General features: G+C 41.0%; 2 protein-coding genes across 4 annotated transcripts in view; both read left to right on the top strand.

Annotated features, from left to right (window-relative positions):
* zgc:152774 (uncharacterized protein LOC553526 homolog) overlaps positions 1-6,492 on the top strand; it is a 14,892-nt gene extending 8,400 nt beyond the window's left edge. For both annotated transcript variants that reach the window (XM_042221533.1, XM_005913387.3), the window contains 7 exons: positions 203-319; positions 1,539-1,616; positions 2,909-2,945; positions 3,048-3,376; positions 3,644-4,148; positions 4,992-5,155; positions 5,526-6,492. In XM_042221533.1, the coding sequence (XP_042077467.1) occupies positions 203-319; positions 1,539-1,616; positions 2,909-2,945; positions 3,048-3,376; positions 3,644-4,148; positions 4,992-5,155; positions 5,526-5,682 (1,387 nt within the window). In that variant the 3' untranslated portion in view covers positions 5,683-6,492. The remainder of the gene's footprint in view (positions 1-202; positions 320-1,538; positions 1,617-2,908; positions 2,946-3,047; positions 3,377-3,643; positions 4,149-4,991; positions 5,156-5,525) is intronic.
* A 2,390-nt stretch (positions 6,493-8,882) lies between these two features.
* f8 (coagulation factor VIII, procoagulant component) overlaps positions 8,883-21,541 on the top strand; it is a 15,196-nt gene continuing 2,537 nt past the window's right edge. Inside the window, exons 1-25 of one of the 2 annotated variants that reach the window (XM_005913386.3) lie at positions 8,883-9,161; positions 9,488-9,585; positions 9,793-9,915; positions 11,155-11,367; positions 11,664-11,846; positions 12,041-12,144; positions 12,442-12,562; positions 12,656-12,926; positions 13,015-13,180; positions 13,289-13,376; positions 13,742-13,959; positions 14,067-14,211; positions 14,335-14,544; positions 14,880-15,697; positions 15,782-15,924; positions 16,222-16,387; positions 16,531-16,770; positions 16,887-17,115; positions 17,204-17,386; positions 17,618-17,734; positions 17,906-17,977; positions 18,218-18,303; positions 18,474-18,629; positions 19,629-19,773; positions 19,873-20,021. In XM_005913386.3, coding sequence (XP_005913448.1) covers positions 8,989-9,161; positions 9,488-9,585; positions 9,793-9,915; positions 11,155-11,367; positions 11,664-11,846; positions 12,041-12,144; positions 12,442-12,562; positions 12,656-12,926; positions 13,015-13,180; positions 13,289-13,376; positions 13,742-13,959; positions 14,067-14,211; positions 14,335-14,544; positions 14,880-15,697; positions 15,782-15,924; positions 16,222-16,387; positions 16,531-16,770; positions 16,887-17,115; positions 17,204-17,386; positions 17,618-17,734; positions 17,906-17,977; positions 18,218-18,303; positions 18,474-18,629; positions 19,629-19,773; positions 19,873-20,021 — 4,617 coding nt within the window. In that variant the 5' untranslated portion in view covers positions 8,883-8,988. Of the gene's footprint in view, positions 9,162-9,484; positions 9,586-9,792; positions 9,916-11,154; positions 11,368-11,663; positions 11,847-12,040; positions 12,145-12,441; positions 12,563-12,655; positions 12,927-13,014; positions 13,181-13,288; positions 13,377-13,741; positions 13,960-14,066; positions 14,212-14,334; positions 14,545-14,879; positions 15,698-15,781; positions 15,925-16,221; positions 16,388-16,530; positions 16,771-16,886; positions 17,116-17,203; positions 17,387-17,617; positions 17,735-17,905; positions 17,978-18,217; positions 18,304-18,473; positions 18,630-19,628; positions 19,774-19,872; positions 20,022-21,541 lie in introns of both variants that reach the window. The other variant, XM_005913385.3, reaches the window with a different exon arrangement.

Genomic DNA, 21,541 nt, shown 5'->3' with positions numbered 1-21,541 from the left:
AGATAGATAGATAGATAGATAGATAGATAGATAGATAGATAGATAGATAGATAGATAGATAGATAGATAGATAGATAGATAGATAGATAGATAGATCTTGAAGAGATCTGTTGTGTGCACAAGTCTAGACTTACTGAGATAAAAATAGTTAAGTATATCTTTATTGCCAACTTTATCTTACTGACAGCTGTTGTATTTACAGGGGTCCCATGTGGTTACAGTGTGAAGAGTGTCTCAAGTGGCGAAGTATCCCTGACGGCTTTTACAGAATTGCTCCTGAGAGCTGGACCTGCAGCCAGAACCCAAATTCACGTTACAGGTGGGTATTTCATATTATTTCTCATGATTTTAACTGCACCACTGACTTGAGTAAGAAGCACAATTAATGCAAAAGCTGGATCATGTTCAACAACACTGTTTTCAGGAGCAACATTACACTGCTGGAAAACCTAATTATTTGTGTCAGGCAGCATTTATCAATCTATTCTTCTTATTCTTCTTTCGGCTGCTCCATGTTTGTTTGTTTGTTTGCTCTCAATTTTGACAGCCCTATTAAAGATTAATATCAGTCTGTACATGTTCCAGATAGCTTTTCTTCAAATTCTTTAATTCTCACTCGCTTTTGCAACTTTGTACTTTTGTGTTACTCGCAGCAACAACTCCACCTCATTATTAGTCCATTTAAAAAACTCGGTAAAGCCGGAAAGTAAATAAACGGCAGACAGAAATGAGGCAGGCCGAATCGTCTCGCATTTCACGCATGCACATGCGGCCGTTTTCGGTCATTTCAATGTGGACACACAACTCTCTGAAAACGATAGTGTGGACGGTGGAAAACGCTGTTTTGAAATTTATCCAGGCTAATGTGGACGTAGACTAACTTTGTCTCTCCAAGCTGCTCATCTTGAGCTGATATATTCATTTCTAATTTGGTCCATTCTGATCAGTTATTTGCTCTCACTGCACATCACAATGCCACCTGTGAACACCATTCCAGAGACAAAATTGATAGCTGAACCTCAGCTCTTCCTCCGATATACTCGTCATTTTATCAAGTGAAGCTAATCAGCTACCAGGTAACTTAACAAGCATGTTCTAATCTTGCTAAAATTAAGACTTCAAATTTTAGTATTATCTTAATGAAGTCAGAGCACAGAGTGGAGACACTGAATTTTAGCAGGCAGGCAGACCTATTTTTTTTTCTTGAGCTATATTCTGTGGACTAGAGGTCAAGATATTTTAGCCTCTTCAGCATCAGTAGTCACCATTTCCTTTTTTTTAGTCTGTCTTTAATCGTTTAACTCTGCATGGTCATATTTTAGCGCTCTCTGTGGTTAATAGATCGAGCACGAGCCCTTTCTGAGCCCTGCGTGTCCTTTGCATTCATTTTCTCCCTTGTTTACTTTTTATTTCACTGCTTTTCTTAAAAAAGACAGATATTTCTAATGGCTTGTATGATGCAAAACGTCATTTTCAATTTTCGCCAAAGCCACTGCTGACTGAATTGAAAGTAAGCACAAGTCTCTTTGTCTTTACAGAAGCTGCTCGTCACCAGAGGAAACAGAAGAACACGAGGAGCTGTTAACACCGAGCTATCAGAAAAGCCACAAGAAACTGTAAATTCCCATTTCTTTACCCCTCTGAAACTTTGACTGTGTGTGAAAATTCGTACATGGACGGATATATCGCACTGCAGCTCTTTCTGCATGCCTGCTTGCTCTTGTGGGTTCACATGCCGTTTTGTGGTTTCATGCACTTATTTCCGGCGGTTGTCCATGTGACTCTAAGCGTGTCTGAGAAAAGTTTACTTATGGTATCCTCTAACTGATAAGAATCAATTAGCTCTTTAAAATATGGTTCTATGTTGCTCATCAGTACACAAAACGCTTTAGGTCTGTTATTTAGACACTTAAGCAGACGTCGGCAGAAAGGGTCACATCTAATTTGCTTAAATTTGGCAACTTTTGACAGAAATCTGTTAAGTACAAATGTACTAAGATAAACCACAAGGTTATAAACCGCTCACTGACAGCAGTTAGTGAGTGATGCACAGACTAAAGTGACTGTGGTCTGCCCATAGACTGTATGTAAAAGATGGATGTGACTTGAACCTGAAATCTTCCTAATGGATGACAGGGGCGACTACTTATGTAACAAAAAGAAACCTGATGGTCTGTGACAAAAACAACCCTACTGCTTAGTTCCTTAATGAATTTAGTAAACACTTTCCCAATGACTTTACGGTCTCGATACCTAGTTTCAGGTCTTGCTTGTTGCAGCATAATTTTTGTTTTATAACTAAATAACTGAGAAATATTCTGTTGAACTTACACCAAGAAATTCTGATTGTTTTACAGCCCTGGGTATTTGTGTGGCATTTACTTATAGCATTACTCTGGAAAGTTAACATGTTTTTTTTTCAGTGCACGGTTACTCAAACTTCCTCCCACAGTCCAAAGATATTCTTTGCTAAGTTGATTCTAAATTGGCTGTAGGTGTGAATGGTTGTTCGGGTCTCTGCGTTAGCCCTGCAGACTGACAACCAGTCGAGGGTATACCCCAGCGTTACCAGATACTGATGGTTTCCAGCCCAAAGCCTATTTAAAACCACCACTATACTCACAAAGCTGCCCAAGATATTGTTTTACGTTTAGTTTTAATCACCGTTGCACGGCATCGTATTCAGAAAATCCAGTGCCCGCAGGAGTCACACAAAAACAATCCTTAAATCAACAAATAACAGCGAATGTCTGATTAGGGCTCAGATTTACTAAGCAGAAGAACTTGTGTGCGCAATCCCCGAATAGCCTTCATAGGTTCAGTTAGTTAGTTAGTTCCGGCAGAGACAATTATATTTACTGACGATAAACCAGAGCATAACGTGATTATCCGTGTTTTTATCTTGCAGAGAGTACTCCAGAGGCACAAAGCGAAAATCATTAGAGGTATGTAAATTTGTTTGTTTCTTATCTTTGTTGTGTTTTTCTCACCGACAGTAAAGGTCCCGTACTGTATCTCACAGGTGCGTTCTGCTGTTTTCATTGCAGGTGTCTGAGGTAGAGGAACAAGTGTCTAAACATCAAATCGTCTTACGGAGTTCATCTAAGCCCACCAAAGTGGAAAACGCAGATGAACTCACAGATCTAAATGACACTTTCGCGAATGACGATGCGGAGTCAGAGTCGGACACGGACACGCAAACGCAGGAGGAGGCTGCTGGAAGAGACACGGTCACTAAAAAGAAGAATGAAATTGCAAAAGGAGCGTCGCCCAAGGAAAATGAGATAAGTGACAAGAGGCTTCAGGATGAAGAGAGCGACAAAACGGAAAACGCAGACATGGAGACAGAAGAGGAGGAGCACTTAGAAACTTTAAGGTGGGGAAAGATTGAATAAAATAAAAAAGAGAATCTAATTCCAGTCTAATCCAAGTGTATTGATGCAAACTTGTGCTTTAGATAATGGTTGGATATAGTGTAGTAATTAATTTATATATATATATATCTGTGTGTGTGTGTGTGTGTGTGTGTGTGTGTGTGTGTGTGTGTGTGTGTGTGTGTGTGTGTGTGTGTGTATAGATAGATATATCAGTGTTTAATACCTTGTATTAACCGATTAACCCTCCTTTTTTGTAACCCCAAAAGGATGTCAGATTCAATATTGTGCGTTGTTAAAAAGAAGCGGTACCTTTGGAAGCTTCACCAGTCCGATTCAGCAGTTACGGATAAGGAGTTGCATTCTGGGAAACAAAGTGATATAGTCAAGACATTATCCCCAGAAAAAAACAAAAAGGACGCCAGCAGCCGGGTAGAGAACTCAGACGCAAACCCACCGCAAACCCACACCGGCAACACGTGGCAGCACTCACTCCCCTCCACACAGACTGTGAAAGTGCCCCCGCTGAGCCGAACAGAAGGGCAGCAGAGCAGGGTGCTGCCCACGGAAGGGGTTAACCGGGAGGCTAAAATGCAGAGGCTGGTTGGGTTGGAGAAAGAGGCTGAGAAGCTCCGCAGCCTTCTAGGTCTGGAAATCACAAAGACAACTCAAGGAACGATGACAAATGATGACAGCGACGAAAAAAGTCCAACGCAGACGCTGGAGAAACCATCGGGACGCAAAGAGGTCGGCTGTCAGACGGACATGGCTGAGGTCAGAAATCATTTAGAACCATTTTTGCCTTTTTAGTTTATTTAAATGTTGGTTAGACTAAAGTTTAATGTAATCACATTTACTCTATCATGATTTTCTTTTGATTCTCATCATTCCTTCTTGTAATGAGCGCCTTTTGATATTTACTTTGGTAGTAGTTATTAAACACTTGAAGGACATGTAATAATAATTCTTTCTGGTTAAAGTGGTCTGAATACATTGATTTAAAGCATATATTTTCAACAATATAGAGTTTCTAGGTGATATCTTTTCACACCCCACTGCTTTATTTAATCATTAGCAGTTATTAAACTCTGGCTCTCTCTCTTCCATAGTTTCCTTTTGTCCCGTCTCTCTCTCTCGTCTCCCTTTTCTTTCCTCTCACTACCATCCAGTCACAGCGGATAGCTGCCGCTCCCTGAGCCTGATTCTGCAGTAGGTTTCTTCCTGTTAAAGGGGAGTTTTGCCCTTGGCACTGTCGCCAAGCCCTTGCTCATAGAGCATCGTATGATGACGTCATTTTTTCTGATGTCGTAGGGTCTTTTTACCTTACAATATTAAGCACCTTGAAGTGACTTCTTAAATTAAAAAAAAGTGAAATTTGATTTGACTTGCAGAGCTGAATTTAGCTACTAAAATATATTAATCTAAAGTAATCCCAAGTATAAGGTTTGATCATCTTAATAAGTAATTGAGTGTTTTGTAATCATACGAACAAATCAAGCACAAAAGAGTGAATTATTAAGAAGAATGATAAATACTGCAGTGTAATGCGATTTATTTTAAATTTAGATTTAAATGAAATCTAAATGAAAACTTTGATTATCTCCTGCTGTCTATCAGTGCTCTACTTCATCCTCTGGCCTGATTCAGGCTGCAGAACTTCACGGGTTAAAAGCTGTGAGTGAGTCCAACAACCAGCCTGAACTGAGCAGAGCCAGGAAGGAAAAGACTGACAGCCAGACGAGAACAAGACTCAGTGACGCTGAGGCCCGTGAAGACAACAGGTGAGTGCGTTGTACAGACGTCCACATGCAGCTGTGTAGACAGGGATCCCAAGCTATATATTGATATTGTTCTAATTTGAATGCCTAATGCTTAATTTATATTTATCTTCATCTGCACAAAGTACGTGTAGATAAATTGATCGAGTATCAGTCAAGACTGTGATTTATTTCACATCAACTTGATAGGTTTTAACAGGTTTTAACAAAGTGATAAAGGAACACCTCGTAAACATCTCACTTGTAGCCTTTTACACCTATTCATACACGATACAAAAGCTCAGTTCTTCCAGAAAAAATTTTCTTGGAACAAGAAGTGAAATCTGAGCTGTTTGGGTTTCTTGCTGTAGTGACAAATCTGTTGTACACTCAGGTCTGTGCAGGAGAATCTGCATGACATCCGCCACAACGTTGTAGTGCTTCTCACGGCACTCCTGCCCCAGCTGGACCTGGCCGGCATCAGCCTGGACACCAATGATGTAGACAACATCCTGCAGCAGATCATAGAGGTCAACTCCCTGAAGCTATGATCAGCAGTCCAGCAGAAGTCAATTATTATTCGTTGTGTTACACATACTTACGCAGTTGTGTTTGGATCAATTAAACCATTTGTTACTTCAGTATACAATATGCATACGTTAATAATTCTCTTTCTGTTGATTTGGAGAGTAATGTCATTCCCATGTTTTTCATATTCCTGGTGCTGCATGTGGATTACGTGTATAATAATGAAGATTATAAAACCTGGTAATATTTGTGTTCCGTGTGGTAATCAGTTTGCAGTGTTAAAATAAAAGACATGTATCGAATTACTTTACCTCAGTGTCTTTCAATTTACAAAATTACAGTTCAGGTGTATAAAAAAATTGCCCTGCACTGATTACAAGCTGCGAGTGCCAAGAGTTCTTGTTAAGCAAGAGGCTGGGAAAAAGAGACAGGAGAAATGCTAAGTACTAGTTTGCAAATCGTTTTTATAAAGAGAGTTAAGAGGAATAAAAGTTGTAACTTAAATTCTTGTAGCTAACTGTCAGGGTCAAGTTACCAAGTCTGACTACTCGTACTTGTGAAGCTGTCTTGTACATATGGCAAACGGTTGTCACATCGTTTTGAATACTTGTGCAGTATAATCTTTAAGAAACATGAGCATGTTGGTCATGATGTCAGAAAATATGAGGGGTTTTTTTGTCTCAGTTCATCCATTAATTTTTTTAACTGTTGCTTTTCATTGTTCTGCTGCTTTTGTTGTTCTTTTTTAATTAGCTATTTAAGATGCTGTACACACTCGGTTGCTGTTTTCTAAACAGGATTTGTTATGTTTGCATTAAAATATTGAAACCAGTTATTGCTCACTGCATCTCTGTTTTTAAGCTACTCATGGGTCCAATAGTGGGATTTAAAATGGGAAGGTTTTCAGTACTTATTCTTTTTGACCACAAGGTGACAGTAAAGCCTCTCAAAGACACCTTTGGAGAGGAAGGTGGAAAATTCTTTGCTTGGTTGGTTAAGTATCAACCATCCAGGGCATACAGTAATTGAATCTTTTAATATCTTGTATTGAAACTAAGTGGCATCTGTGCAGAGTGAATGGTATTATATTACACAATAGTTTGATACAGCATTAACAACCAACCAACACACCCTGGAAAATATTTCTTTTCTGTCTCTTTGACATTTTTGTAAACACTACACAGTGCATGAAGAACGTATGAAGGGATATATTGGTGAAAGGTGTGTAGTGATAATTTCTTGTAGAGGCACAGTTTCATAATGCAGGTATTCATTTATTGCTATTGTTTGGCTATTAAACATTGGAAACCCATTAAGGCACGTTAATGGCAAAACTCTTCCTGCTTCTGTTTTCTTCTTTCTTTTTATAAAGTTGTAAATGCAGGCGGTCCATTGGTGAATGCTATTTTCAAATAGTCAAGTATACACTTACCAACCTGCTCATTAAATATTGACAAATTCCATGGCAACAACTCAATGCTTTTAGGCACAAAGACATGAGGAAGACAACCTGCTGAAGTTTTAAGGGATCATCAGATGGGGAAGAAAGGTTAGCTAAGTGCCGTTGTGACGGTTGTTGGAGTATTTTATAAACTGCTGATCTAGTGGGGTTTTTTGCACAAACATCTGTGGGGAGTATAGGGAATGATCTGGAAAAGAGATGACAAGTATTGATGACCATGCCCATTCCAATTTCAGATGGCTTCTTTCAACAAGTTAACACACCATCTAACATTGCTCAAACTGGTTTCTTGATGATGACTGTGTACTCAAATGGCCTCCACAGTCACCAGATCTGAGTCCAATACAGTTCATTTGAGATGTGGTGCAATGGCAGATTCACATCAAGGATGTGGAACCACACATCTGCAGCCACCGTGTGATGCTATTATGTCAATTTGGACCAAAATCTCTGAAGAATTTTTCTAGTACCTTGATGAATTTATGTTGTGAAGAATTAAGGCTGTGTTGAAGGCAAAAATGGTTCAACCCAATACTTGCAAGGTATGTTAAAAGCATTGCTATTCCAATTCCACTCCACTTACCTGTTATTCATCAATATTTGCTCTTTATAAATAAGCTAAATAACAGCCTGTGCTCTTTGAGACTGAGAGGGTACCAACTGAGACAGAAGCCCTTCCTTCAAAATCAACACCTTCAAGTTCAACTGAAATTTGCAGCTGCCTACATGGAAAAGTTAAAACACCTTCTGGAGAAAATTCTTTAGTTAGACGAAACAAAGACTGAGCTGTTGGGCTACAATGACAAGCGGTCTGTTTGGAAGAGTAAAGGTGATGCATTCAAACCTGACAGCACTATCTGAGCTGTCGAGCATGGTGGTGGTAGCATCATGCTCTGAGGCCGTTCTGCTGCCAGTGGCAGTGGTGCATTGCACAGTGGATGAAACAATGAAGCGGGAGCCATAACTCAAATAAAAATCTAGATATCTTGAACACAACTGGGTATTTCAACAGGACAGTGTTCCCAAACATAAATCAAAGCTGGTTTTGGAATAGATAAAGCAGACTAACATTGGACTTTTGGAATGCCCTTCCTAAAGCCCTGAGCTCAACTCTGCCAAAGATTTGCAGACTATGCTTAAATTCAGGAAAGCAATGAGTTGGCATGAATTCTGCCAAAATGAGTGTTCAAATATCCAGCCAGAATTATGCCAAAAACTTCCAAAAGCATCAGTTCATGTGCGACTTACACATTTAACCAAATGTCAGAGGCGGTGTGTGTCCGTCTGTGTACTTTCGACACTGTGTGGATTAGGAAAAATCCCCCAAAAAGTCAAACTTGTGCACCCGATTCTTGTGATTAACGAATGTGCAGTACAATCGTTCCAACTTTTAAAAAAAAAAAAACTGTTTAAAGAAATCATGAAAAGCCCCAAAATACAATTGATGTCAATTATGAGTATATATGAACCTTTGTAAAACTGGGATATTTGGCTTGTGTTTCATAATTATTTATCATTAATGTTTCCAATATGGAAAACTGAGGCTGAATGTAAGAGTGAGTGTGTGTATGAATAAAGCTCCTTAATTACAAGTATTTAAGAATGTGTGACTCGGGGTAACTTTCTGACTCTGGGCGCCACATGGTGTAGCAAAGTTACACCATGTGTAAATCTCTTTCCTGGAACACTGTCATGTAATGTTACCACAGCAGAGCGCGCAATCTCACTCACACACTCCCCAGCCACCACAGATCCCCCGCGTGCTTGAACCTCTCAGTGACTTGGCCCCTCTCCGCCCTCCTCCCTTTAAATATCTCAGCCCACGGAAGGCGCACCAGAGCCGTGGCAGTGTTCGACCCGGGACGCCATGGAGCCGACAAGTGCGCACGCAGCGATGAGAGCGACACTCGCGCTTCTGCTGCCTCTCCTCTGCTCCTCCATCGAGCAAGCGCAGCAGCCAGGTGCTACTGTAAGAGAGTATTATATAGCAGCTGTAGAAATCGGCTGGGACTACGAGCCTCACCCAACAACTGAACAAAGGTAAACTCTTTCTTAAATATAAGTCTGATTTAGACAAATGAAATCACGAGCAGTCTGTTCGGTTGGTAAATAATTGTGATGATTATGTTTCCAAATGAAGACTTAGCTTCAGAAAAATCTGTGTCCAGTCAGTTAGGTTAGTTTTGCTTTTATGTTTTTAGCTTTTCTTTATGTAATTTTTTTGTTTTGTTTCTTTAAATTACTTTTGAATTACTAGAAGTAAATTAAATGCAGTTTTATTAAGGAAGAGCTAATAAGGATATTTTAAGTCAGTTTTCTCATAAGTTTCTCTTCATAATTTTATGCGTGTTTTTATCTTTAAGAAGGACATCCAAGGACATTCCGCAAAAATACATCAAAGCAATTTATAGGGAGTATACTGACTCTACATACACTGTTCCCAAGCCAAGACCAGCATGGACAGGTAAGTCTCCTTGTACATATTTTCAATAATCAATAAAAAAAAGCCATAAGTGCTTGTATCATACCACATTTTTTGAATGTTATATTAACATCCAAGGACAGTCAGACAATTTTTCTGAGTGGTTTGAAAAAAAAAAGAAACAAATTCAACTTTTTTTGCCTGAATTGTTTGAATTCTTAAAAAAAAAATGATGTAATTTTCTTGCAGGGATTCAAGGCCCTGTGATCGTCACGCAGGCTGGTGAAACGGTGGTGGTCCACTTCAAAAACCTAGCCTCTCAGCCCTACAGTATCAGCCCTGTGGGGATCACCTACTGGAAACAATCTGAAGGTTGGAGTAACAGAATGGAAAGAATTTGTCTTGCTTTCACTCATAAACTTACTCACAAGTTGAACCTTACTCAGTAGGATTCTGTTCTTCCTTACCAAGCAGCTAGCAAGAACTTGACTCAGCTTTCTGACTCATGTCTGTTTAAACATAACGTTCATTCACAAAAAAAAGCCCAGATCCTTGCTTTCCAGTACTACTTTGGCTGAGATCAACACTTTTCCGGTTTTGCTTGAGTCTGAAAATATGTTATCCGAATCAAAATGTACCCAAAAAAAACTGCTTGTTAAGGCTTATTAATGGTTTGATCATGAAAACGGTTTCCTAAGTTATACAGAACTCAGGAAATAACAGTTGCCACCTCATTCCTTAGAAATTACCAAGAGAAACGGTTTTCATTATCTTGCGTGTGCAGATATTGCACTGCCTGTGAGAGCCAAACAGTCAGTCTTTAAACTTCTTTCATCTTCAACACTACCCAACCGTCAAGGATATAGCTGAATATCACTGACTTAAGAAGGTTCTTAGTGTTAATAACCCCCCTACAGATTAATGCTGCCATGGATCTAATGCAGTCAGTTTCTGTAAGCGGTTCATGTCTTACCACCAAAGGATAGATTCCTATAACTGCGCTTATCCTAATCTGAAAAGCAGCTTCTGCCATGTCCAGGAACGGGATTTGATGAAGCAGATCCAATCACTTCAGCGTCACCACAAGCCGCCACTCATCAACCACTCTATTAGCTACACCTCGCTAGTAATGGGTTAGAACCTCTTTGTGTCTTCAGAATTGGCTTCATTCAACATGTCACAGACTCAGTAAGGTGCTGGAAACATTCCTCAGAGATTTTAGTCCACATTGACTTGATAGCATCACACAGTTACTGCAGATTTGTTGGTGGCACATCCACTATGTGAATCTCCCGTTCCACCACATCCGCTCTATTGGATATTTGGTGACTTTGGAAGCATTTTGAGTACAGCAGACTCAATGTTGTGTCCAATGAACCAGTTGAGATTATTTGAGCTTTGTGACATGGTTCTGGCCCAAGACGAACTTTAGCACATCATCTTGACTACCTATCTACATGCCTTAATGATGCGCTGATTTGCTGTCATGGGATTGGCTGATTAGAGTTATAAGACAGAGTGGCTGGAGAGTGTATTTTCTGCTTTCAATTCTTTCTACTGCTTGAAGGGTACGGATGAGTCCCAAAGTGATTACATGTGGTTTCTTTCCAGGAGCTGGGTATGACGACTCCACAGCAGGCCAGGAGAAGGAAGATGATGCCGTCTCTCCTGGAGGATACTACGAGTATGTGTGGGACATCAGCCCTAAAGACGGCCCCACCACCAGCGACCCCGATTGCCTCACCTACTCATACACATCACGAGTCGATACAGTCAGAGACCTTAACTCAGGACTCATTGGTGCTCTGCTTATCTGTAAAGCAAGTAAGAATGCTACTGATTCATCTTTCTGTTGGTATTTTCCATAAACACATACTATCAAAAATCAAAAACATAAAAAGAAAGAAATAAGGCCGTCTTAATCAGAGCATCATCTAGCTTTAACTACTCTGACTCTGTTATGTTTCAGTTAGAGGTATAGTTATGATAGCACTGCATGGAGATAAAAGCAGTGGACTGGAAAGAGAATTTCAAAGAAGTGTAAGGAATTGTGGAAATGTACTCGATGGGATCCTTTTATCGCATCCTGCATCGTGTGAATTATGCCTGTCTTCCTTCAGGTGCCTTCACAGAAGACGAGGAGAGGAGATGTCCGGCGTTCGTCCTTTTTTTTGCAGTGTTTGATGAGACCAAAAGCTGGTATGGAGAGGTTGGAGAGAGGGTGAGCAGAGAGAAGTTCAAAAGGAGCAACGGCAAGAAGGAATACCACACCATCAATGGCTTTGTTAACTCAACGTTACCTGGTAATCAAGGAGCCCGACTCAGAACAGAAATCACTTAACATTACAGCGAGAAAGTCATGCTGTAATGTTAATTGCCGCTAACACTGTGCGGGCACAGCTTATCAGTGGCTGCTTTGTATTTGGTCGTCACAGGAATTTGGTCACATTTTATTCTGCCTTACCCACTCTCTCTGTTTCTGTGTTTTTGTGTGTAGGGTTGACAATGTGTCAGGGCCGAAATCCTGTGTTCTGGCATCTGATAGGCATGAGCACAGCTCCAGAAATCCACTCCATTCAGTTTCAGGATCATTCTTTGACGGTAATCTAATGTTTCATTCTGGAAGGGCAGGAACATGTATATGTAATAAGAATACACTTAGATTAAGGAATATGTGCTGCTTCCTTATTATTGCCTATTACTTTTCTATACAACACTACACTCAGTTTGGCTTCAGAAACAGTGCAACAGATATATAATAAAGCTCATTAAACCGTGTTTGTCACAGCAAAGCATTTTGGGATACGTGTTTTCTTTCTAAGAGTTAGGTGATGTTAGATTTTTAAACGCGATCTTAAATGTGCACTACACTGCCTTTGTTTGCTTTTTTTTCTTCAGATATTGAACCATCGTAAAGTCACCGTGGAGGTAACCCCCATGAGCTTTATCACCGCAGAAATGAGACCTCACACCATCGGCAGCTTTCTAATCAGCTGCAAAATACATGCTCACCGCCATGGTAAGAAAGACCAAGACTCCGGAACCAGAACATTTTATTCATTTTGTTGTTTTGCGAATCTTTACTTTCATTGTGCACATCTGCTTGCCCCAGATGGCATGAACGCATTGTTCACAGTGGAGAAAAAATGCCCCGAGGTCGTTACTCCTCCAGCGCCCAACCGGCGTCAAGTCAAACACGAGGAGGACTACAGCGACGAGAACTTCGACGACGGCGATTTGTTCAACGTGATCAACGTTAAACCAAAGAATACACAACTGCAAGTCAGAAGCCTCAGAGGACAGGAGTCCAAAACCTGGGTGCATTATATTGCTGCTGAAGAGGTCACCTGGAACTACGCTCCTCATCTCAAACCCTCTGACAGGTACTGAGAGGAATCATAGCAGAATAGCAGAAGAAAAACAGAGCGACACTTGTTTAACTCAATGTTTGTTTTCTCTTTGCTTCATCAGTGAGTTCCAGTCCAGATATTTGCCTTCAGCTTCACACCACCTCAGCTACCAGTATAAAAAGGTCGTGTATGTGGAATACACAGATGGATCTTTCACTCAGCGGAAAGACCCTGACAGCCCACTCCTCGGCCCGATTCTGAAAGGAAAAGTCAATGATCAGTTCCATGTGAGTGAATAACATTTCAGAGTTTTGCATCCTTAAATTTAAGCAAAAACTATCAGAACACCAGACTGAGAGGTGAACCTACCTTTGAATGGCTTTAATATTTTTCAGATCACCTTTAAGAACCTGGCCAGTCGCCCTTTCAATATCTACCCCAACGGCCTTACCAAGATCTTTCCGCTGCAAAGATCCACAAATGGTAAGCTTAAGAGACAAAATGATTGTCTCTCAGTTTTGAGTGGTTTTGTCAGACATCGAAAAGTTAATTTTAGTCATTGCGAGGTAGCATTTTTAAGGTTTCTCACACTGTTTAAGGTAATTTCCCCACTTTTAATCTGTAAATATAATCCCTGCAGTAGCAGATTACTGATCCGAAAAGCACACAGATAAAGTCAAGAAATAAATGACAGTTTTAAACACAGCACCTTTAAAATTGACAAGTTAAACGTGACTGTTTTTGATTAGTCCCTGTCACCAAAATGACAGACTCTAACATCTGATTGATTCTCTTTATTAACGCCTAATGATTTCATTCACAAAGTCTTTTCAAATCTAACCAAACAGCTGCAGAGAGTGACCTGCACTCAATGGGTGTGCCCCCCAACAAGACGTTTGGCTACATTTGGAGGCTAACAACAGATGATGGGCCCTTGGAAGGAGACCCCACGTGTTTGACCCAGCTGTATCAAAGCACTGTCTCCCCAGAGAGGGACTTGGCCTCTGGGCTGGTGGGCACCCTGCTCATCTGCAAGTACGACGCCATCGATTTCAGAGGACGACTGGTGAGGAGAATGTTAATGTTTTCAAGCTGCAGCCACAACCGTTAATGTGCACTGACGTAACATAGCAGCTTGCTCTGTGTTTTGCTGAATCCTGTTTTTGCATGCAGTTGGGACCAGATAAGAAGTTCAGCTTGATATTCGCCATATTTGATGAGAACAGGAGTTGGTACTTTGATGAAAACATGCGGAAGTCCACTCAAAAGTCCTTCAACACCACGGAGCCCGACTTCTACAACTCAAATGTCATTTACAGTGAGTTACGTTTACTTCTTTTTGGTGGTTGTTACTGAAATGAAAGCCACTTTTGAACACAAAATCTAAAATAATCATCAGAAGTTGAAAAATAAATCATTTGATTTGCTTAATTCCTTTCAGGTGTAAATGGCATCATGTTCAGCAGGCGTCAGTTTGTGATGTGTCAGACTGATGTGACCTTCTGGCACGTTGCCAGTGTGGGCACCCAGAGTGACTTCCTCTCCGTCTACTTCACTGGAAACATGTTTCAGTACCAAGGCCTCTACCAGTCTGTCCTCACCCTATTTCCCATGACTGCTATAACTCTTCCCATGGAGACGGAGCTTATTGGTAAGGTCATATGCCAACATCTGCAGAGAGAGTCAGCTGTTGTAATTGCAGGAACAAATTCATTTGTTAAATATTGTTTGGTGGGTGGATTCAAACTTTAGGCAACTCTGGAGTCTTGTTTTTTTATGGTTGTGTGACTCTAGTACCCTATTTCCACCCCTAAGTGACACAGACACAGTAAAGACACTGTAATCAGGGATGTAACAATCTGGAGAGCGCTGCTTTTTTAACAATGCGTATCAAGGCAGTTATACAGGACACACAAAGGTTGTTTGGCTTGTGTGCAAAGTGGATGTTTTACTTTGTATCGCACACACACTTTTCCCCTCTTGTAGGTGAGTGGGAGATCAGTGCCTTTGACAGCAGCCTCAAGAACCGCGGGATGAGCATCCACTACACCGTTCGTCCCTGCGGGAATGGAGACAGGGATGACGATCTCTCTGACTATATTGATAAAATAGACTTCCTGCCAAGAGGTTTGAGACCTGAAAATCACACAGTGTTGGTTCGAGTGTGCAAGAAAGCCCGGGCTCAAAACAGTACTCAGTCACTGAACACCACTGCTCAAACTGAAGGAACTGGACCGAGATGCCGCCTGAGGAAAGTGAACATAGCATCGCTGAAAGGGGGGAAAGCTCCCTCTGAGAGTGAAATCCCACTGGATGTCTTGAAAGAATTAGACAGAGATGGAGAGAGGGCAGCTTCTGAGAATCAGACAGAGCATGGAGAAAGACAGAGACAGAGAAGGCAGGCAAACAGAAATGAGACAGATGAAGACATAAGCTCTGAAGATTTAATGGATGAAGAAATTACAATGGAGATTGTTGGAGAAGTTGTGGAAAACATGACTGACATCGATGCCAAGGCAAAAGCTGAGGAAAGCAGAGAAATGCAAAGCGAGAAGAATGACACAGTGGTAGAATTTGAAGAGAGCAACGAGATCATACTGGACCGCGAACCCCTGTTGCGCACCAAGGTCTCAGCTGCAGAGTTACAAAATTCAGCAGATATGGATAAAAACTTAGTACCGCAAAACCACATTCGCATCAAGCCAGAGCGACTCATACATGATCTGCCTGATGTGGAAGTCAACTACACTGCTGCAAACACAACGATTGATCTGTCCTTCGAGTATGATGACTACAGTTATGAGGTACCGTGATGTATGTCTCACGCACATTTGTAAAGGACATTAAATAGCGCGAGTCTCACTACATAAATTCGAATTGTTTTTTAGGCGAATGACACATTAGATACAGTTGGTGCAGATTACATAAACGTGCGCTCTGGAGGAGTCAGACCTCGGCACTACTACATTGCTGCAGAGGAGATCATCTGGAACTACGGCATCAGAAAACCACAACAGGCCTTTGAAAACGGGTAAGAATTCAGTTTCCTTGCAGAAATTCTAGGAAACTGTCATACATTTGTGGCACTATGCCTTTATTTTTCCTGTTGTTTTCTGGCCTTTTTGACTTCTTTCTCAAGTCTGTGTAATAAGAATAGGTCAGCTGAAGACTGAGAGAGGACAGGAAACTGTTTGAAAGCCCACCCAGTGTTTATGCAACCAACTTCCCCCATTAAAATGTGAAATCCTAATGTCACCTGAAAACCAAAAAAATACATCTGTAATATAATTTGTGTAAACGGCAGTTTCGACTCAATCCCTCCTTTTAGTGAGATACGTCGAGGGATCAGGAAGTTCCTGCCAGATTATAAGAAGGTGGTGTTTCGAGCCTACAAGGATAAAGACTTCCTGCTACCTGAAGACAGAGGGGAGCTTCAGGAGCACTTGGGAATCATGGGACCTGTCATCACAACTGAGATTAATGATCTCCTTACTGTGAGTGCTACTGTACCCAAACCAAAGTAAAACAATGACTCGGCAGATATCTAACTTGGTGCTGAAATATGGAAATAAATGTGAACAATGGTCATCAATTAATTAGTTAATTAAACCCATCTTCTCACTATGTCTAATCCCAGGTGACCTTTAAGAACAGCGCATCCAGACCGTTCTCCTTTCACCTTCATGGAGTCTATGACCGAAGCCAGGGGGCCAGCACTGCCCAAACAAGCTCCCCCTCTGCTCCGCCCGGGGTGCCAGGAGAGCCTGTTCCTCCTGGTGAAGCCCGAACTTATAACTGGAGAGTAACCAAGAAACAAGGACCGACTGACTCTGAATTTGACTGCAAGACTGGGGCCTACTACTCCACTGTGGACAAGGTCTGCAAAGTCTTCATTTGTAGCCTGTTCCTATCTTAAGATAGGAACTAAAATGTCCAACATTAACACTATTCACCTGAGTAGGAGAAAATTCACAATTCTTTTTTATATTCTAGGAGAAGGACCTTCACTCAGGTCTGATCGGTCCACTGGTGATCTGTAAGCCTGGTACCCTCCGGCCCAATGAGAACACGCAGCCAGGCATCCAGGCGTTTTCCCTGCTCTTCCACACCTTTGATGAAACTAAAAGCTGGTACCTGGAGGAGAACCTGAAGCGACACTGTGCCCCACCTTGTCAAGTCAATGCTGAGGATCCCTGGTACCACACCAGCAATAAGTTTGCAGGTAAAGATTAACACATTGATTTCTGATGTAAAATCTGCCTGCCTAGGCTGTAATCGCTCTAATAAGTACTGCCAATGTTTATCCTCAGCAATAAACGGCTATGTGGCAGAGACTCTTCCTGGTTTGCTGTTAGCCCAGTACCAGCGAGTCAGATGGCACCTTTTGAACGTAGGAAGCGACACAGAGATCCATGCTGTGCACTTCCATGGTTTGCCTTTCACTATTCATGCTAAGCAGGAACACCGTATGGGCGTCTACAACCTCTTCCCTGGTAAATATATATGCATATTCATATTCATATACTTAGTTCTCCTTCACTCTCCCAGACTCTACTGCTCTTCATCATATGATGACACATGAACATGAACAGATGCTTCCACTGAAATAACAGATTTTTTTTTTACCAGTTGGGGTTAAACACGTTTTTGTTTGCTTTTCCTGCAATGAAACACACTTTTTTCATGTATTGCATTGCTCACCAATTTATTCTTCCCTCCTCTAGGTGTATTTGGCACGGTGGAGATGAGACCCCCCACGGTCGGCACTTGGCTGGTGGAATGCACTATTGGAGATTATCAGCTGGCTGGCATGAGGGCTAAACTACTGGTCTATGACCCAAGTACGTGCAATGTACTCTGACCAAGTAATGCTGCTGTAAATAGTATTGACTGAGCTTTTAGGTGAAGGATGGCACCAGCAGAACATGCTAAAAATTGTATAGTATATGGGTAATTTTTGTGTGCATGTGGAAACTTGTAATGCATGGAATTTTTTTGGTTTTGCTATGCAGAATGTGTTTTGCCACTGGGGATGAAATCAGGGAAGATTGAAGATTCCCAGATCACAGCATCAGATCACATAGGTAAGACAGCAGGAGAAGGGGAAGAGTTATTATTATATTTATTTATTTTAGTCCAATTCAGCAGGGAAACACACCAAGAAGGCTCTTAATCCCTCTTAGTGTGTGCAGAGGAGATGAAGGGCTTAACATACAAATGAAAAGAACTCACTCTGGTGGCCACCAGGAAACTTTATGAGATCTGAAAGCCCGGAAATTACCCACAGCGAGATGGATTATAACTGTGTTTTCACGTGTGTCTAGATTACTGGGAACCAGTGCTGGCGAGGCTGGACCAGTCAGGTTATATCAATGCCTGGATGGGCAAAAACAAGCAATCATGGATACAGGTTAGATGTGCAGCTTTCTTTGTTTCTTCTCTATTTCCTTCACTTACGTAAAGTCATGATGTTCTGAACTGATCTAAAAAATGATGTCAAAATCAGTTTAATCAATCAGTTATCTCATATAAACCAAAAATAGAGCACAGGAAAATATAATGCAATGTCTGTGTTTTTAGGTTGATCTGCAAAGACCCACCCTCATGCATGGTGTGCAGACACAGGGAGTGAGGTCAAGGCTGAGAGAGCACTACATCACATACTTCACTGTCTCCTACAGCCTGGACCAGGAGACTTGGACTAATTACAGAGGAAACAAGACCAGCAACATCAATGTATGTTCACATGCTGAATATCTGTTACAGTAAGGGTTGAAATTGCCCTGTGATATTTAATTCCACAGTTTCTGATATGAGGCTTGAAGTAAGTAAATTTTACTTCAAATAAGCCAGGCGTCCTGACTGTCATTGCACCACATAAACATGACAATAAGATTATAAAAAAGACTCAGAGCAATCCAGTTATAAGGGGAACTTGTAGCTTTTTTAAATGACAAATAAGGCCAGTTACGATAAACATGTCTAGATTTTAAAAACAAAATCTAAATATAAGATTATTACACTGGGCAGCAGCTGCAGTTTTGTGGCATGCACCACTAAAATGTTAACCCTTCTGGAAATTAGTACTCCAGCTTTGAAAAGTCCAAAACTAGAAACCACACATGTCATTTGCAAACCCCACATCGCCAGAAAAAAGAGAGCACATGACCACTTTTATATTTTTATTGAAGTTCCAGATATGGCATGATGTCATTTAATGTGTGCTGGTTTGAAATTGTGTGTTATGGAACATTTCACAGGGCAAAAGCAGCTCTGCTATCTGTTTCCTGTTTCATGTTTGGAGGAAGACAAACCGCTTCCTCCATTATTCCTTTCTACTGAATCCAAAAGTTAAAGTGAAGAGTAGAAGCTCAAGCGAAAAGTGAAACTTGCTGCTGTGAAGCTGTTACTTAATATTTGATTGAGTCGACGGCTAAAATTATTTCCAATTCCTCATAGTTGCTTCTATTTTGCGTCAAAGCACCACAGAAATGAAAAGCCAAGGATAAATAGTAAATGAACTAAAGAGGAGGCTTTATTAAATTGTTTCATTCTTAAATAAATGCTGTAAGACACCAAATACTTTACTTTAACAAGTTACTCATCTCAAGCAAATTTCAAGTCTGGAAAAGAAAGAAAAGTATGGAGAATGTGCGGCAGTTGTTTCAGTGCTGGGTTGTTCTGCTAAAACATGCCGTCCTGCCAAGTGTGATCTAAAAAGTGGTTCTGTTGTAGATCTTTCATGGCAACCTGGACAGCTCCAAAGTAAAAGAGAACCTCTTCTCCCCGCCATTCGTGGCACGTTACATCAGGATCCACCCTTACCGCGTTGTGCAGAGGCCCGCTCTCCGGCTGGAGCTGCTGGGCTGTGATCTCAACAGTGAGTTGTACCAAAAATAACAAGAATGATCTCAATGTAGCTCTGTATAGACTGTGAAAGTGCTTACATCATATCTGTGGGATATATGTGCGTTGCCAGGCTGCTCTCTCCCTCTCGGACTCCAGAGGAAGAGTATTCCTGATGGCAGCTTCAGCGCTTCCTCATCTCACTCCTCGTTTCTCCGTACCTGGAAACCGAGTCTCGCTCGCCTCCACCAGGAGGGCGGTGCCAACGCCTGGAGGCCAATGGTGAACGTGCACACACATAATTACACATATGCAAAATTTGTAGAAAACTGTACACTGACTTATTTTTAATTAACATAAAGAATAAGAACAAGTGGCGGCTTTCAGGGAAGTTACTCTGGCCTTCATTTAGCATTTCAGAACTACACATGAGGAGAAAAGGATATTGATTATGTTACAGTTAGTGGAGCGGAGACCATTTACAGTGTGTCTGACGTGCAGTTCACACAGACCATAAGTTCTGTTTAACTCTGATGTCTGGGGAAAAATATGTCTGCCCACTGAGGATATCATAAACCAGACAGTTTGTTTTATATCTCATTTAATCTTGGAATACAAATGAAATATTAAAAAATGTTTTACTCTAAGCAGCAAAAATATTAACAGATCAGCTTTGCAAGCACCATCAGTGCCTCAGCTATACTGTTCAAGAAGCTTCACCACTGAGAGAGCAGTAATTTGCATAATGACATTTATTAAGCTTTCAATCTTCTGTCTGTCCTTTTATTTTTTGGCCTTCAGTTTCTCCTTTCATTCTGCACAAGTTATCATTTTCACACTTCGCAGCACTGAACTTGAGAGGTGTGATTTGTCCTTGTGGAAAACTCTTGAGCTGCTTATTAAAGGTCACACACATCAGTTGGGACTGAGGTCAACCACTGCGCGCTACCTTTTACCTAGAACAGTCTTTTTAAAAGGTTTCAAGGATCTGATCGAATTAGATAATATTTTCCTTTTTTTAATATCCTGATTGGCTCCGCTAGTACCTGAAGTGAGTGCTAAGGTTAGACTAAACAGGAATACTGCAAATATGTCACAGGATACTGAAAAAAAAACATTTTCTTTGCTTTTCTTTGTAAGCGTGAGAGATCTGATTTTTAGACTGGGTTTTAATATAAAGAGCACAGGCACGCAGTGAGTTTCAAGTTCTGTTTAGACTTCTGATGCCAACCGTTTCCCTGCAGTAAACAGCTAAAATGTTTCCTGAATGACGAATGGAGGATTTAAAGTACATAAAAAGTCTTCACAATAAGCACTCGTGTAGGTCTGGCCATGCACAGCGAAGTCATGTCAGTGGAAAATGATGCATTGCATTGCCAAAAGCATTTTCTTAGTTTATGAGTTTCCTCCTTCCTGGTAATACGGGAGAGGAAGCAGTGTAGTATTCATTTTGGCCATCTCTACATCTCTTTGCTTTCTTTGTTTTATCTGCTTCATTCAGAAACATGTATCCATTTCTTTTAGTCATAAAAGTTTTTTTTTACTAATTTAATTTATTAATTTTTGCACATAATATCACAAATGTAGATAGATTACCCACAAGTGATGGATCAGTGTGAGAGATGTCATGCCACCCCATGTGACCTAGGCCATATGTTCTTTCTGTGCCCATGACTCCGTGGCTTCTGGAGTCAGTATTCAGTTATTCTGGCTCTTGGGACCCAAATCTGCATGGACCCTTTTCTAGCTGTTTTTGGGCTTCCAGTCAACACTGGTCTAACCGACCCTACACACTTCAAAAT

This window comes from Haplochromis burtoni, unplaced genomic scaffold (genome assembly GCF_018398535.1).
Source record: "Haplochromis burtoni strain Fernald_Lab_line unplaced genomic scaffold, NCSU_Asbu1 Contig_4, whole genome shotgun sequence".
NCBI classification, from domain to species: Eukaryota; Metazoa; Chordata; class Actinopteri; order Cichliformes; family Cichlidae; genus Haplochromis; species Haplochromis burtoni.
This window is presented reverse-complemented; position numbering and strand designations above follow the sequence as displayed.